The sequence below is a fragment of the Aythya ferina genome (assembly GCF_964211825.1).
Source record: "Aythya ferina genome assembly, chromosome: 7".
NCBI classification, from domain to species: domain Eukaryota; kingdom Metazoa; phylum Chordata; class Aves; order Anseriformes; family Anatidae; genus Aythya; species Aythya ferina.
Window position 1 is genome coordinate 26,474,302 of NC_140302.1, and position 15,795 is coordinate 26,490,096.

At 38.3% G+C, this 15,795-nt stretch overlaps 1 protein-coding gene and 1 long non-coding RNA gene across 7 annotated transcripts in view; one reads left to right on the plus strand and one right to left on the minus strand.

Annotated features, from left to right (window-relative positions):
- SORCS1 (sortilin related VPS10 domain containing receptor 1) overlaps positions 1 to 15,795 on the minus strand; it is a 287,728-nt gene that overhangs the window by 63,754 nt on the left and 208,179 nt on the right. For all 6 annotated transcript variants that reach the window (XM_084525016.1, XM_084525015.1, XM_084525014.1 and 3 more), the window contains 3 exons: positions 9,983 to 10,101; positions 7,175 to 7,264; positions 1,715 to 1,894 (listed from right to left, as the gene is read on the minus strand). In XM_084525016.1, the coding sequence (XP_084381142.1) occupies positions 1,715 to 1,894; positions 7,175 to 7,264; positions 9,983 to 10,101 (389 nt within the window). The remainder of the gene's footprint in view (positions 1 to 1,714; positions 1,895 to 7,174; positions 7,265 to 9,982; positions 10,102 to 15,795) is intronic.
- On the plus strand, positions 7,732 to 9,904 carry LOC311439395. Its single transcript, XR_014694701.1, has 3 exons — positions 7,732 to 7,793; positions 8,321 to 8,443; positions 9,633 to 9,904. It is a non-coding gene; the product is annotated as an uncharacterized lncRNA (long non-coding RNA).

Sequence of the window (15,795 nt, forward strand, 5' to 3'; positions counted from 1 at the left end):
ATTTTCCATTGAAAAGAATTGAGGATATTTATCCTTGTTGCAGAACCAGATTAGAAATTTGCACACAGAAACACATTCACTACAATTCAACCAGATGAACTTTCTTTATGTACCTGTCAAACATATGCATACAGACACATGCACACTTAACAGGCATTTCTCTGGCATCTTCTCAAGTAATCTTGCTTTACTAAATATCCTCTGTCACTACAGAAGGAGTCATTTTGCAATTTCTCCACTTCCTTTTAATTTATCTATGGATTTTTTTCTTCTCTGATCTTGATCTCCATTTTTCCCTAGAGCATTCATCATTTGCAACAACCCTACTGGGAGAATCCCGCTGGATGGCTTTCTGTTCCCTTCCAGCTAGCACATCAAATTGAAAGGAAGTTTTGTGCCAGGTTCAGTGTCAGCCAATATTCTTTCTATCTAGATAATCTGCAGATATGACGCTACAAGTCTAATTCTATCAATTTCAATCCAGGTTACTGTGTAGTGTCAGTCTAATAAAAAACAAAGGCTTTTCTTTCCCCCCGGGATGTAGGACACCTTTACATAATGCAGTGAAACTGCTTCTTGAGCTGACAGTAATAAGAGGCAACAGCTTCTCCATGGGCTGCCAGCATCGCAGAGAGATTAATAGTAGAAAACTCCAAATGACTAGGAAATGACAGTGCCTAACTTCCTACAACTCATTTGCATTTATGTACAATGCTTGGACTCTGTTTGGACAATTCAAGGTGGTTTCCAAGTAAAGGGCAGCTGAAGGCAAACTGTGTACTAGAGCTAATATTCAGACAGTGATGGGGAAATACAGGAAGAGTTTTCATTTTCAAAGGAACTCAGAGTTATTTCTTGGCTCAAAATGGTCATATAATCCACTGGAAGAGATCTGAAGAGAGAAGCTGACCCTAAAAACAGCATCTGAGTACTGAATTTCTACTTAGTTGTCTCCAGAAGTAAGACTGGCATCAGACCAGGAGAAGTACAAGCATACATTGAGCGTCCTATTCTTAGGATCAGTTGTCACAAAAGACAATGTAAATTGGCCTTCTTACAGGTAAGCTTAGGCAGAATGCACTTGTCTGGAAAAGGCTTGGGGGTAAAGGTGACAACAATGTGAAGTATGAGAGTTTCTATGCTCATGGGATAGTTCAGGAGGGTCTATCTAAAATTAGTTCATTTCCCAGAAGAGTCCAAGCTGAAGAAGGTGACAAAGATAGATGAAAACTACTGTCCTACTTCCTTCTATAGCTAGAGCTTAAGTTTTCAGAAGCACAACTAAAATGGCAGAGTTGGAGAATTATGATATTCACAGTGCCAGGAACCTTCTGAACCATAGGCTTGACCAATGTGTGTCAGAAGCTTGGGTCAGCTGGATTTTGGCTGAGAAACTTAGGAACTGAATGAGCTGTTTTGTTACATCTTCCAATGCATAGATATGAGCTTTTCCTCACCTGAGAATCTACTGGAGAGCACAGCAGTGATTCTGTTCAAACTATTAGGCTGGACCTAGCTTCAACACCTGTGCAAAGCTTGGCTTGAAACTCATCTAATTGCACTCAGATCTTTGATTAAAAGAAGGGTAAAAATGCGTTTAGATTTGGCTCTGCTGTTCATATGCATACTATGAGGCTGATGCGGAAGAATGCAATGGTACTGAGGTCATATGAGATTTTTAGATAGGAATGAGAAATTTGGAGTCATGACATACCTCATAGAGGTCAATCATCACATTCCCTTCCAGTCCTTGACTACTCTTGACGTTTTCCAAGGCCAGGGTGAAATACACCCCTTGGGTGTCGGAGATATACAGATTGTATGTGTCATTCTGGTTCCACTCTTGAACAGCTGCAAACACCTGACTCTCATCTGTGCTGATAACATGCATGTCCTGCGGAAAGAAAACAGAGACATGTTACAAGAGGGATCTCTGCTCTGTCATTTCTGAGAGCATCACAGTAATTGTAGAGGAGCAAAGGATATATTTAGGCTGGAGATTAATTGAAAACTGCAGACAACATTCCTGTATTGGAGAAACATTCATCTAAGTGGAGAATTCCATCTAGGAATATTTTACAACAGCTCTCTTCTGCCAACTTTCAAAGCAGTAATTAAATGATAAGGTGTTAATTGAATATTTACATTGGAAATACAGTGTCATACAGCAGCACTTTCCCCACCCTACCAAAATTTTCATTTTAATGAGTACTTTTTTTCGTGTTTCTTCATTTGTTTGTTTTTAATTTTTGGTGCTTGAACAATACCATTTGTGATAGTACAATCACAGATATTAAAACTCCTTAAACAAATAAAGAAAAAAAAAGCAGTATTGGAAACATCTGCTTCTTGCCTATCTCTCAGAAACCAAGTATGCTAGGAAGCTGATACAAGAAGGATATAATGGGTGAACACCTAGAGCTAATGTTCCTGCTGTTTATTATTTCTAATGACAGTGTCACCTAGGAGCCAAGGCCTTGGACCACTGTGCTAAACACCCCTCCAGCAACAGAACAGACAGACATTCCTAAGCCTCACTAAATATAAAGAGCAGAATTGTAGTTAGATCACTAGCATTATGAGTGAGGTTTTGTTTTATTTTTCTGTGTTTGTTCTGTGCTACAGTAGACAATAAACAATGAAAAGAGTGCATAATTAAAAATAAAAAAAAAAAAAAAAAGGAAAAAAAAAATCTATTAAACCTGAATCCTTCTTTCTAGTGTGTTTTTTTTTTTGGTTTGTTTGGTTGGTTGGTTTGTTTTGTTTTTAAGCCATTGAAATTCCCAGGCTATATTTGCCCAATACAGGAGCCCTGAGTTCCTTGGTGCCTTAAAAATCTGTGGAGGTAGGACAACAAATCTAGACTTCTTAGAACTAGGTGATTCCCAAAAGATTCAGCTGTCTGCTTTGGGCAGATATCCCAAAGCTATTTTGCATCCATTAATCTCAGCCAGGGCTTTCTATATGCAAAACTGGGAGCTCTATCAGAAAATATATTCTTTGGAAGTTGATGCTACTTCTTCCTTCTGTTAATAACAGTCTTTGACAATTTACTTTCTTGTTATTTTATAAGGGGGAATTAATACTTTCAGATATAGTATTATAATGTAAAGATGAAAAATAATATACAGAAAAAATCTGACATAAATTTTAAAGTGGATTCACCATGAAGTTAAAATTCAGAAAAGTAGTTCATTTATTCACATCCAGATCTGAGTATGGAGTGAATGAATATTCACTTGATTTACCTGCTTCTTTGTGCTGCAGAAAAATTTATCCCAGAAGAAGGGCTATTTTTGTGGAGGAAGAGATTGGTTTAAATCCTGAGGCAACAGGAAAGTTAATATAAGTCCCATTGGCTTCTACTGATTGTGGCTGTGAACAGATATCCTCTCTCAGCCCCAGTTGTGCTAATAGAAGTAACTGTCACAGCTGTTTGTCAGAGGCTTCTCATTTCAGACTATCACCCTAGTCAATCTGCTGGTAGAACTACATGAGTAGATGACCCCAGTGTGCTTCAGGCAGCATTGGCTAGCACAGCTGTAATCTCAAATTTAAACTTGAGATTAAATAGGGGTGCATACACATGGACAGACCTCTCTACTTAAACAGAAAGAATATAAATAAAGCTCATTTTGTCTGGTGAATGTACAGTTTCATTAATATACCATTTTAATCAGTAGTATTTTAATAACTAGGGCAGAGAGGTAAAAAGGTATTCTGATCAACACCAGGAAAATTTAAAGGCAATTTCAAGTATGTTTAAGAAGCAAATGAGTTAATATATTTGCTGGATGCTTCCTGAGCTTTGATCAGATCATGAAATAATATGCAAGTCTAAGAACACAGCAAGGCTTGCTCAAAGAAATTTAAGCCTAGAGAAGCACATATTGAGACAGAAATAGCATAATACACATAGTGTAGAAAGTCAAAGAAAATAATATTCCAACTGTTTGCCTTTCTGGATCCATTAACTTTTCATCTGAATACAGCCTTGTCCAGTAGATGCAGGTACAATTCACTGGTTTGATAGAATGGATTCAGTATACAGGCATCAAACACATTATTGATCAACATTAAAGATTTTTTGGTTTTCACAATAGGAAAATCAAAATTGATCAGCATATCACATTCACATCTTTCATTAACTTTTTTTTTTTTTTGCTTTTCATGGTAGGTAGTGTTTTTTAGGAAGGCATAAATAAATAAATAAATAAATAAATAAATAAATAAATAAATAAATAAAAGGTGCCTTCATATTGATATGGAGCAAGAATTTGACTGAGTCTTCCACTAGTCCAAAAAAAAAAAAAAATAATAATAATAAAATGTTAATTTGAGCTCTCTACAGAAAGAGGGAGGGGAAAGGAAGAACCTTTTTCATACAGCCATTGCAACCTCAGGGGACTCCCCATGCACCTGCCTATGAGAAACTGAGCTTTCCTCTGTTCCAGACCACAGTGGAGGTACATTAATATGCAGTTCTACTATGTGTCCTTCTTGACTTTCCAAAGACAAAGCCAGAGCATGATGTTGTGCATGGGTCTGATCGTGTATCTGCTCAAATCACTAAAGGCCAAGGTTTTCTGAATCACTAAACATATTTCAGTTACCCTTTTTGCACTTGGTCAGGGTACTTTCCTTCCTGACAAGTTAAATATCAGCAATGCGTAGTGCCTATTTTATCCTGTCAATTACTGAGATTATCAGCGCTTTTTAACGTCTCTATTTCAGGATTTTTTATTTGGTTATTGCTTCTACCATTATTCTGAGGTTGAAACAAGATAATGAATTTAAAACAGAAGTACCACAGCCACCATTCAATCAGTATTCAGTCCAGCACCAGATTATGGATAGGTATTTTATAATGAGAAATTGGTTGTCTTGCTTTTGCATTCAAAGATGTCTGCCCAGTGCATCAGTCTAAAATGGAGAAAGTTTGAGCACCCTGTGTGTACATTTAAGGTGATTATTGTGAGTGATAATACAGAGTCTATAAAAGAGAACATACTGTGGTGCTGTAGTACAAAATGGGAAGTAGCATTTCACAAAGAAACTTCACTGCAGAAGTTAATAAGTCTCAATACATACCATTTACAGGGTTAATGCAACCTTGTGCGTGTGTGAAGACATATGCTTGTGTTGGAGAGAGTTTCACATTCATTCAGGCTTTTAATCAAACTGGTTACCAGGATATCAACGCGAACAGCCAGAATATTTTAGTTTTGATTTGCTATAGGCCATTCCTGCTCGAACAGCAATATCACCTGCTAGAGCTGCCTATCATCATACCCCTCCAGTTCAGGAGGAGCGACATGCAGAGACAAAAAGCTTGATATTTCTATCTTCAATTCCAGAAGTCGCTTAGCACTGTTTACCATATTTGGCCCCACTTTCTTAGCTGAAGGAGATGAAAGAGAATTTAGGCATAAAAGAAGCTGTTTGTTTCAATTCCTTTGAATAATATAGTGCTTTGTACATTTTTAATAAAAGCAGCTATCTTGCTTTGATATCAAACTCCCAGACAGCCACAGCTCCACTGTAGCTCCTTCCAAGCCAAATGTAGCTCTTCGGTCTTTGAAGACATTCCCAGTTTGTGACAAAGCATCTTATCTCCTTAAATATCTGCTTTTTAATTCCAGTCAAATAACATGAATGTATTACTCTTATACCTATTCTCTGAGAACATGCTGGAATTTAATCATAGTACATTTTCCCTGGTTTTCCAGAGATCTCTTTGAGAAGGTGGACAGTTGGAGAAATAAGTGTGTGGCAAAGCAGATAACCAGCTCAAAACAATCAGTCTTTCTGCAAATGGTCTGAATCAGTTATAAATAACAATTCTGATTTGGATGTTACAAAACCCATCCTAAAAATGCAATTCGTCTGCTAAGGACTACTTCATATTATACTTGTTTAGATTGTATTTGAATTGACAGAGTAATTCTTTCCCACTTGCATGGGAAGTTTCAATCTATGCTTTAGAGTAATATCTTAAAACATGACTGAAGATTCTGGGGCAGTGAGAGTTTTAGGTCTCACACAAAGTACAAGGTTTGCCTGGGACTGTAGAAAGAAGTACAATGGGAATTCAATCTCCAGATCTTTGCATTTTATAGCAAAAATATATGTTCTACTTTAATAGAAACATTTAAGTTATGTTTCACTGGACAGTTCTCTTGCATCAGAGCCCAAAAAAAAAATATCATGGCAGGGTCCCCAAAGTCCTGAGAGCTTGGATTTTTCCAGTGATGTAAACAGGAACAAAGGTACAACAGTTGTGTAAGTAAGATATGGCTCTGAAGGCTTGGGTTTGAGCTACAGTCTGGTTATATGATGAAGGTCACCTAGTCAATCCACTTTAGACAGGTCTGTTGGAGTGAGGAATCAAAGACAACCAGCTGTGATAATAGCCAAATTATCCCCTTGAATATTTCCATCTACAAATAATGATGTACTTTCAACTTCTAGGAACAAGCTGACCTTGCACTTTCTTTTTTTCCCTTTTGCATTCCCACAAATTAAGCAGGGATCGTCATTTGTCTCCAGATGTTAGATCTCACATAGAATCCACCAGATATTTGCTTCCTTTGAGCTTAGATTTCATTTAAGCCAGCTATAACAAGAATTAAAAGGCTCTTTGTCTTTGTTAAGAAGCAGTTAGGAAACCAGCTGCAAAATGGTGATTCCTTCAAAATGGAGCTAACATTTCATACAGGTCTTTAAAAAAAAATCAGCAACAGAAGGCAGTAATAGCCTTTCAAGCTCCCATGCTAATTCACCATTGTTCTTAATTAGAGAGGATAAGGAGCAGACACACAAAGCCATCTCTTTGCTTGGTTCCCATTAAAATCTGCTAATGAGGTAAAGTACAAAAAGTGACCCACTCAGAACAGGAAAAGAAGAAGGGAATTTTAACACACACACACAAGAAAAGAGAATCCCTCAAAAATTAATTGACATAGGCCATGGTATCTGTCTGTATTTCATACTGATGTCCTTGACTAGCCAAAGTGGTGACTTTGAGTCCCGTTTTGCTTGGAAATGTTCTCTTAAAAGACTGATGTTTTCACTCATTGCATGCCATCTTGTGGTTACTTGTGTTGAATTCAATAATTTCTGAATAATCAAAAATATGTAGGTACATATGGGCATTCCAGAAACAACAGCTTACCTTGGGCAAGGAGTATTTTGGCAGCTTCATCTGTGTAAATGCATTTCTCCTATAAGAAACGTAATAATGTGGTCGTCCACCCGACGTTAACTATGAGAAAAGCAAAAAAGGTATCTTAAGTGTTGTTTTTTTTTTTGTTTTGTTTTGTTTTGTTTTTTTTTTAATATTTTTATTGTCAGTGAAAACACCAAGCAAAAACTGACAAGGCATACAACACAGCACTGGTGGCGGTGGCTTAAAACTGCAGTGCTGTTACAGGTGATGAATAACCATTGATCCAACTGACAGTGGCTGAAAAAGAGAAAGAGAAATCCCCTTTTCTACAAAGAGAGGTAAAGGCCAGAATTTCAGGTGAAAGTATTGGGAAGGTGTAACCTTAGCTTCGTTTAGGCCATTATGTCACCTGCTGACCATCTGCTCTCCTCTTACCACAAAACAAGCTGTTTTCTGTTTGTAGAGCTGATGTGGTCTATTGGTTAGGGAACCAGATTGGCAGACACGATGCTTGATTTCTATATATATCTCCAGATCTGGTTCCTGTGTGGCCCTGCACAAGCCATGTTTCCAGATCACCTAAGCATTCACATCTCCCGAAGGCAGGAGAACCTGAGCTGATTTGGTATTTCTGTAAATCTGGCTATTTATATTAGTGCCTAAATACTGATGGCAATCCCTTGAACACATTGGGTTAAAACAACGTGTGGTTTCATTTTATGCCACATCTTATTAGGGTAGGGGGGGGACGGGACGGGACAGGGAAGAAGCTGACAATGTTAGCTGCTGAAGCATAATCAATGTTTGTAAATTACTTTGAAATCCATGCATGAAAGACACTGAAGGAAAAAATATTCTGAGGGATTCTCCATGCAGAACTTTGCTTTAATTGCCTGCTATCTGGACTTATCAAGACTTCACTTTAGCAGTGAGTGTTTTAGAAGACACTGCAATCGTTTAAAATGGAAGATACGTAGAGGCTAAGAACTACTTATATTAAAGCTCTTCAACTATTTTTTGAGGGAACTGATCAACAATTTGGGGAAGGAAGGCCAGAGTGAATGTGTGTTTGTAAAGAAAACAGGATGTAGTGGGAAAAAAGAACCCACTTTCCCTTCTTTTCACCTTTTGAACCTACTAATTCTCCTTTAGTTGCAGAAAAGCTAGATGGAGATGAAGGCTGGGGCAGGTTCTCATGGAACTCATCTATTCTTCCATCCCTTCCGTGTCTAGTGTGAGACTAATCCTCCTCTGAAGAACAGTGTCTGGGATATGGTAAAGTCCAATATCACTCAGCATTTTATTTAGCAATTATTTATTTTATTACTTGTAAGCCAGATAACTTACATATGTAATCCTTAGAAGAATGCTATTTGAAATTACCCGTCAGTAGTTAATTCATTGACTACTAGGAAGGGAAAAAAAAGGGAGGGGGACGGGACTGTTTCCAGGGATTAAAATATTATTTCATTCATGCAAGTGTTAATTATTACCACTTGGCAAGTACTATCTCTTTGACCAGTTAAGGTTGTGAAAAGTTCCTCATGACATTAAGGGAAAGATTGTAAGAGATTTCCTGTCCTCGCACTCTCCTCCTTCTACCATACAGCTAGCACTGAGGTGGAATAAAGAAATGTTACAGCACTGATAATGCTACACAACAGTTTATAGGCAGAAAGTGAAAAGCATCAAAATACAAGGGCTGTCCAAAAAGGCAGACAATCTCCCCAGCTTTGACTTTAAGTGGGGCAAAGGGATTAACTTCTCTCTAGTGTGCTGTAAAATTAGGTCAGAACAGAGAAGACAATATTGAAGAGCACAAAACCAAGGCATCAGTGATGAAGCAATGAATCAATTTAGATATGAACTCCACAGTTCTTGTGTCATTCATGACACACACACAGTCAATCTGAAATTAGAGAGCGAGTCTGAACAGCATTGTGTGCCCCTGTTTTTCTTACCTCATAAACATTTTATGTCCCAGACATAGAAGGCACAAAAGCTACTCTGGAAAGTATGTTCCAGATTTATTTGTGCATCATTTAGAAAGGTATTTATGTTTATGATTGAGTTCATTAACTGAAGGCAATTAGCAATCAACTCACTCAATTCAAAATATCAATCCTCTCTCTTCACTCCATCCCCAACCATGACAGAATATAAGCTGTCTGGAAAACCAGCTCAGTCCTAATGATTTCTGGTTCACCTCCATGTTTCCCACAATTCTGTTATTATTTTTTGTCCTTTTCATCTGTTATTAAATGGACCCTGGCAGCAGGCTAATGAAATCCACAGTAGTTCAGATCTATTCTCCAGCTCTCACCTGGAACACAGCTTGGCTGAGTACATCTCATCTTCAGCCTTTTCACTATAATCACAACTGAGGCGTAACAATAAAGCCTGATTATTCCTTCCTTGGTTCTTTCCCTGACTCTTTTCTATTTCCTTCTTGTGTTTAAAACAGCTTCAGTCTACTGCCCTTGCAATAGGAGAAGACTGACATGTCACTTCAAGCTGGCGGGTGAGAACACTAATCTGAGAATGCCAATGAGCTTCCAGGAGTGGCATGGAGGATTACTCCAGTACACACAGTGGATGCTTCAGGCAGGAACTCTATGACCCTACAGTGACAAGCTACTAAAGGTAGAAGAAACTCCATTAGCATTGTAATGAACAGTTACAATCCACTCAGTGCCTTTATTATGGTCTGATTAGTTGGGAGTTAACATATATGCACATGCATGCAAAAGAAGGATAGAGAAAGTAATAGAATATCAAATAATAGAATAAATAAGAGAAGAGGGTGTTCTGCACCTGAACAAAGACATAGTCATCCTGGACGATCAGGGAGTTATGGTCAATATAGCCTGGAAAGGGTTTGCTTCGAGTGGCTTCACTGCAGTTCTGCATCTTGCAGGTGATGTATTGGGCATCTGAAAGGGAAAGGACAAAAACAAGACACTTGAGATCCTGAGCACAGATTTTCCCTACTGTCACAAACCTACTTGCTGAGGCCACATTTCTGCTTCACAGCCTCATGTGATATGAAGTGACACCACCCATTCAAAGCAACATTAACACTTCTCCCTTATACCTCTGGTAAATTTACCTTTCATTGTTCTCCTCCTTTAAGTTCTTTTGTTCTCCGCATGGATCGGCCTCTCATAATTTCTTTCATTTCATACTAAGCCAGGTATCAGAGCTCCTTTGTACCAAGAGAGCCCAACCTAATTACTCCATTCCACCCTCTGTGTTTCATGCTGGGAGTACATCAGAGTCAGTGTTTGAAGGTGGCACAACTTAATGCTTGTGGCTTAGGTCTGACACAAAACTAGTCAAGGATGTATCATTCAGCATTATTACCTGTACTGTTGAATTTACTTGGATGCTACCCAGGTTTAAGCTTAAACTGAGGGACTAACCAAGTGAAGGAACAACAGAGGCATGAAGGACACTTCACAGAGACAACAAACAGCCCAAGTCCTGTGAATCCCAAAGTGACCATGGGTTTGAATAATTGCATCTATGCTGCAGGATAGATATATTCTGTGCCGAGCCGCCACAGTTCACCTGTCATCCCCATTGTGGGGGATTTACTGGAGGCCATGACAGCTTCTCCACAGTCACATGCCTGAATTTATTAAGAACATGGCCAAGGTCCAAAATATACACAAGTACGAGGACACCTGCCCCATAAAGGCACCACTGAGGAACCCTTTCCTGGCACACCTTCTGCATTTCCTATAGCACTCACACACTGCAGAGTAATCCATATCACCACTTGGTTCAAAAATTTTACCTACATCTCCGTTAACTGTGCAGGTAAATGCACTCTGGCAGACCTGGGCAATCATTCCGCTCTTGAAGCTAGATATCTGAGCTTCACTGAGTTGTTTGCTTCAGAGTAAATGGCCTAAATGCAGCCCTAAAGCCAACTCATCCGCTATTACCATATGGGACTTCTTCATCTCCTGTTTTGAAGCACTGCAGGGTGCTCATCTCGTAATCCATCACCTGAAGGAAAACAGTTTGATTTTTTTCATGACAGTAAATTATCCCAGAATACAGAACCAGATTCTCTGTATTCAATTTAGTCTCTTTCAGATCAATTAAGAAGTTGTACTTTGTTTAAGGACAAAACTGATTTACAGGAAAAAGGATTTGGGCATTTTAGCATTAGCACTTAAATGATAGAAACACTACATGGCATTTAATCTTAGGACTACTTCTAATCTTCTTCCTTGTTGAAGAAGCACAGCCCCTTGTTTGATATAATTACTGCCTTCTGATCAGAGAAGCAGCATTTTCCACTGAAATAGAAATGACTAGATTTTTACTATCTCATATTTAATCTTGGGTTTAATTAAAATCTATCATTTGACATTTCTTTCCTTGTTTCTAAGGGCTGTTGACTTCTGCTTGAAACAGAAATGCAGGGTAACGAACCTTCAGGAAAGTTTGATGAGGGATGATTTTACCCCGACATTTGCAGAGTTCTTGGAATATATAAAGTGATAAGTATTATTAGTCACTGCAGTTTATAACATTTTATGCTTTTGCAGCTCAGTGCAAAACATTAATTAATATAACCCAGACAGTGTGATCAAAGTGCATTTCCCTTTGCAGGAACATGATTTTTTCCACATTAGCCACGAGAGGGCAGGGAGAGATATAAGTCCCAGCCTGCTCATTCCAGTGAGCTCAGGGAGATTCCCTTTTCAAAGCTGTTGTCTCCTCTGTCCCCCTGCTGCCAGGAAAAAGGCATCTAAGGGGGGCTACTAGTCAAAAGACAGAATGGACATGAATCTGTCCATCTGCAGCACAACTATTTCCCGCTTCTCCTGTGAATTGAATCCGTTATACGATGGACAGCCCTTTACACTTCGTCACATTCATCCCCTCTCATTCAGTCTCAAGAAGGGTCCTGAGTGAAATGCCTGGCAATTCTTAGCTTCAACAGCAAAGCACTGTGCTGAACAGTCAGTCGACATGGCTGGCCCTGAGCTGTCCTATTGGCAAGACTGGGTGGCTTTTCACACATGGGATTAAATCACCTGGCCTAGAGTTATTATAGGGTTGGACTTCTGTTTCTCACCTCGTTTCTTTCTTTCTACACTACTGCCATTGTTTTCTTTTACTTCCACAGGCACAGTGGCTCTTTGTGAAGCATTAGGAGGAGACTGCAGTGCCATCATGCTTCCCACACAAACACATTATCTACCCTGCAAACACATGGAGGTAGCAGGATGGGTGCTGCTGAGACAGGCCATCACAGAAGATTAAGGAATCTCCTCCACAAGAGACTATAGAGAGCAGTTCAGGCTGACATCTGTTAGAGGTGACTGAAGTTTTTTCAATCCTGTATTAATGGAGGAATGGTGACTATGTCTATTTCTGCTGTGATCACTGGAGTCTGTGCAGCAGTGATTGTACCATTGATGAAGATTTACTAAGGCAATTCCTGTGAACTTTTACAGTGCAATTCTCCATGGCTTCAATTCTAAAATGCCAGTAATAAGTACTAAAGGGCAGAGTTCTGAAATTGCTTAAACTAATCTCCCAAACAGTCAAACCCTGAGATGTGCACACCAAAAAAAGCTCCCTCTGCTATGGGAGACAGAAAGAAGACAAAGCAGGCTTCTTGCAGTGTCTGGATCTCTCATTTTTCCTAAGGGAATTTTTGTTTTGCTCACATGAACTCAAGGATTTTGTTTCAGCGTCTCATTCTCATGGACATTCTATGTGATTCCATTGGCAGAGCTTTGTAATTTAGCATTAATTAATGTCAATTAATGTATTCAGTTGCTAAGCTTTGGAATTAATTTCATTAGTTTTCCCACACAGATGTTTTCCCTGCCATAGGTAATTAGGACTTTATGCTTTTCATTTCCAGAACCCTCACCTCCAACAACAGCTGCTGTTTTTAATATACAACAAGAAAGTCATGCTGCGCCTGGAGAGAAGAACATAACTTCCAGCTCTTATCCCCCCAGACACTTTGATTTAGACAGTTTTAGACATGTAAAGTAGGATTCTTCTCTGGGAATGGTAACTATTTCTAAAGAGGAAGCAAGGAAAGTCACAGAACAAGAATGGAGGAGACATCTTGTAAGGGAAACCTCTGACAAAATTAATCTGCGTCAGTGAAAGAGAATCGCAGATGCTAACATATAGCAGGAATTGAGAGCTAGAAGGACTCTGTGCCATGATATGTTTTACTCTTTTCTGTTTAGCTTGAGCTCTATGCTAATATGTTCTCAAGGGCAATATATTCCAAAGACATGTTTTTGGCTTAGCTGGTGGAGATGGAAGGTTGTTCATGGTTACTGGAAGTTGGCAAGCCTCTGCAAAAATACACAGAAGAGTATCAAAATCTTTCAAAAAGCAGAGGGAGAATTCCTTCAGGACACTTTGTTGCTGAGTGTTATTTTGGATGACAGCTCAAACTTTAATACCCACTGCTTTCCAGTCTAAACGTTCATGGATGTCTTTGGAAAAAGAGTCAGAGAAGATATTCACTGTGATAACTGTAAATATATTATTCTTCCCATTTTTTATTCCTCCTCTTGTCTAATTAATTGAAGAAAGTGTTCTGTTCTCTACAAAGAAATACACTATGGACAGATCAGGAGTTTATACAGAGTATCCATACAATGCTTGTTGGTCTTCCAGATTTACTATGGTGTATCTCTGTTCATTACTAAGCAACTTAGATATTAGGGTTCATTTCTTGATTTTTTGAAGGGTGAGTGAGATCCTTTAACTAACGAACCATAAGAACATGGTAGTACCATATCTCATTTAAAGATACGGATCTGTAACCCATTTCCAACAGTGACTAGTAAGAGAAGCCTTGAAAAGATCACAAGAATTTGTCCATATGCCTTGGATGTCCAGGTAAAGCTTGAGCAACCACAACTTCCAGTGATGAGTTCCACTATTTAATTAAATGTTCTCGTACTTTAATCTTCCCAATTTTTTATTTATTTATTTTTTTTAAACACAACATGACTGTTCTTTATTCATTCCCATCTGTTGAGAATGAATGTTGATTTGTGAAACATTTATGATATAGAAATATATTCACAACTCTCGAGGGCTCAGCAACTGCAAAGCACTTAACCAGCAATGAAAACCAATGAATTGGAGCGAGCCCATTTACTAACTAACTCACAAATCTGTTTTTATCCTGCTACTACTCTTTCTTCATTGCATGTCAGAGTCAGAAGTCTTTCTTTGAATGGGGAAGTATATCCTTTACCATTTCTATCATGAGGATATAATTAGGAAAAAAAAATTCATTCTCCAAGACAAATACTAATCATCAGCTACAGTCAGGAAAATCAGAAAAAAAAAAAAAAAAATCACTGCACGTGTTTAATGCACTATGTAAATAAATTTCCCACTTGCTAACTCTTTTTACTTTTTTTTCTCCTCTCACAGCAGTGATTATTTTGTTGTTTAGTTTTTGTTTTGTTTTGTTTTTTCCACATTCTGAGAGAACATAAATTAAAGTCCTAGTACAACTTTGTGATTTAGATACCATGAGCAGGATACTCAGCCCCTGCTGGTCAGCAAGCAGACCATGTCAACTGCCCACAGGTGAGATTTTGGTCTTGCCTGCAATCACAGAAGTACCTTAATTACCTTTCACTAAGGAAAGTTGCTATGTATATCAAGAAGAAGAAAAGGAAACAGAAGTACATTTTAAATATCAGGAGGTCTATATATATTTTTTTTTTTTTTTTGACAGCATTTAAGAAAGCTCCTTAGCTTCTTTCATCTGCACATTTTAAAAAAAAAAAAAATCAATTGACATCCATCTGCAGTCATCTAAGCAAACGATGGTTGACCAAACAAAGTTGGTTTTCTTGACCTGCACCTATACAAACTCTTAGACTCCCTAAGAGTCTAAGGCCAGTTAGTCTCCAAATGTCTTGAGGAAATCCATTTTCCTAATCCCTACCAACAGCCCAGATTACTTAACAAGGATCACTCTAATAAAAAAATATCTTGTCAATTAGCCTGAATTGAGCCTTGCTGGGGTAATATTACCTAGCTCAAATCAGATAAAACCATTAATTAAGGGTCTTTTGAGGTTATTCTTTAAAAAACAAACTAACTAAAAACTAACACCCTCGTACCATTAAGTTATACACATCCTGAAAGCACCTTAAGTTGCATTTGAGAAAACCTGGATTTAACTCTCACCAATTACTCTGCCTGCTGACTGCGATGATGAATGTAACAAAGGAAAGCTTATCATGGTTAAGAACTGTAGGGGTTTACTTGTCTTACTGGGGTTTTGACCTGAAACCAGGCAAAAAAAATATCACAGTTCCTGCTGACTTTGACAGCTTACTTTGTTCCTGTTCCAAAACCTAAGCAGAACACCAGGGAAACCCAGGCATACAAATGGAAATGTGAGATAAGGTTCAAATGAACTTCTTCCAACTGGAAATAAACAGTTTTTCCTACTGTACACTCAATCCCAGCTTTACTAGGATTGTGCCTGAAGCCTTTAAAAAATAAACAGAAACATTACTTCTTCATTTGGACATTTGATGAGATGAAAATATGTCTGGTGCTGTCCAAGATTTACACAACAGGTTTAAAAACATGAACAG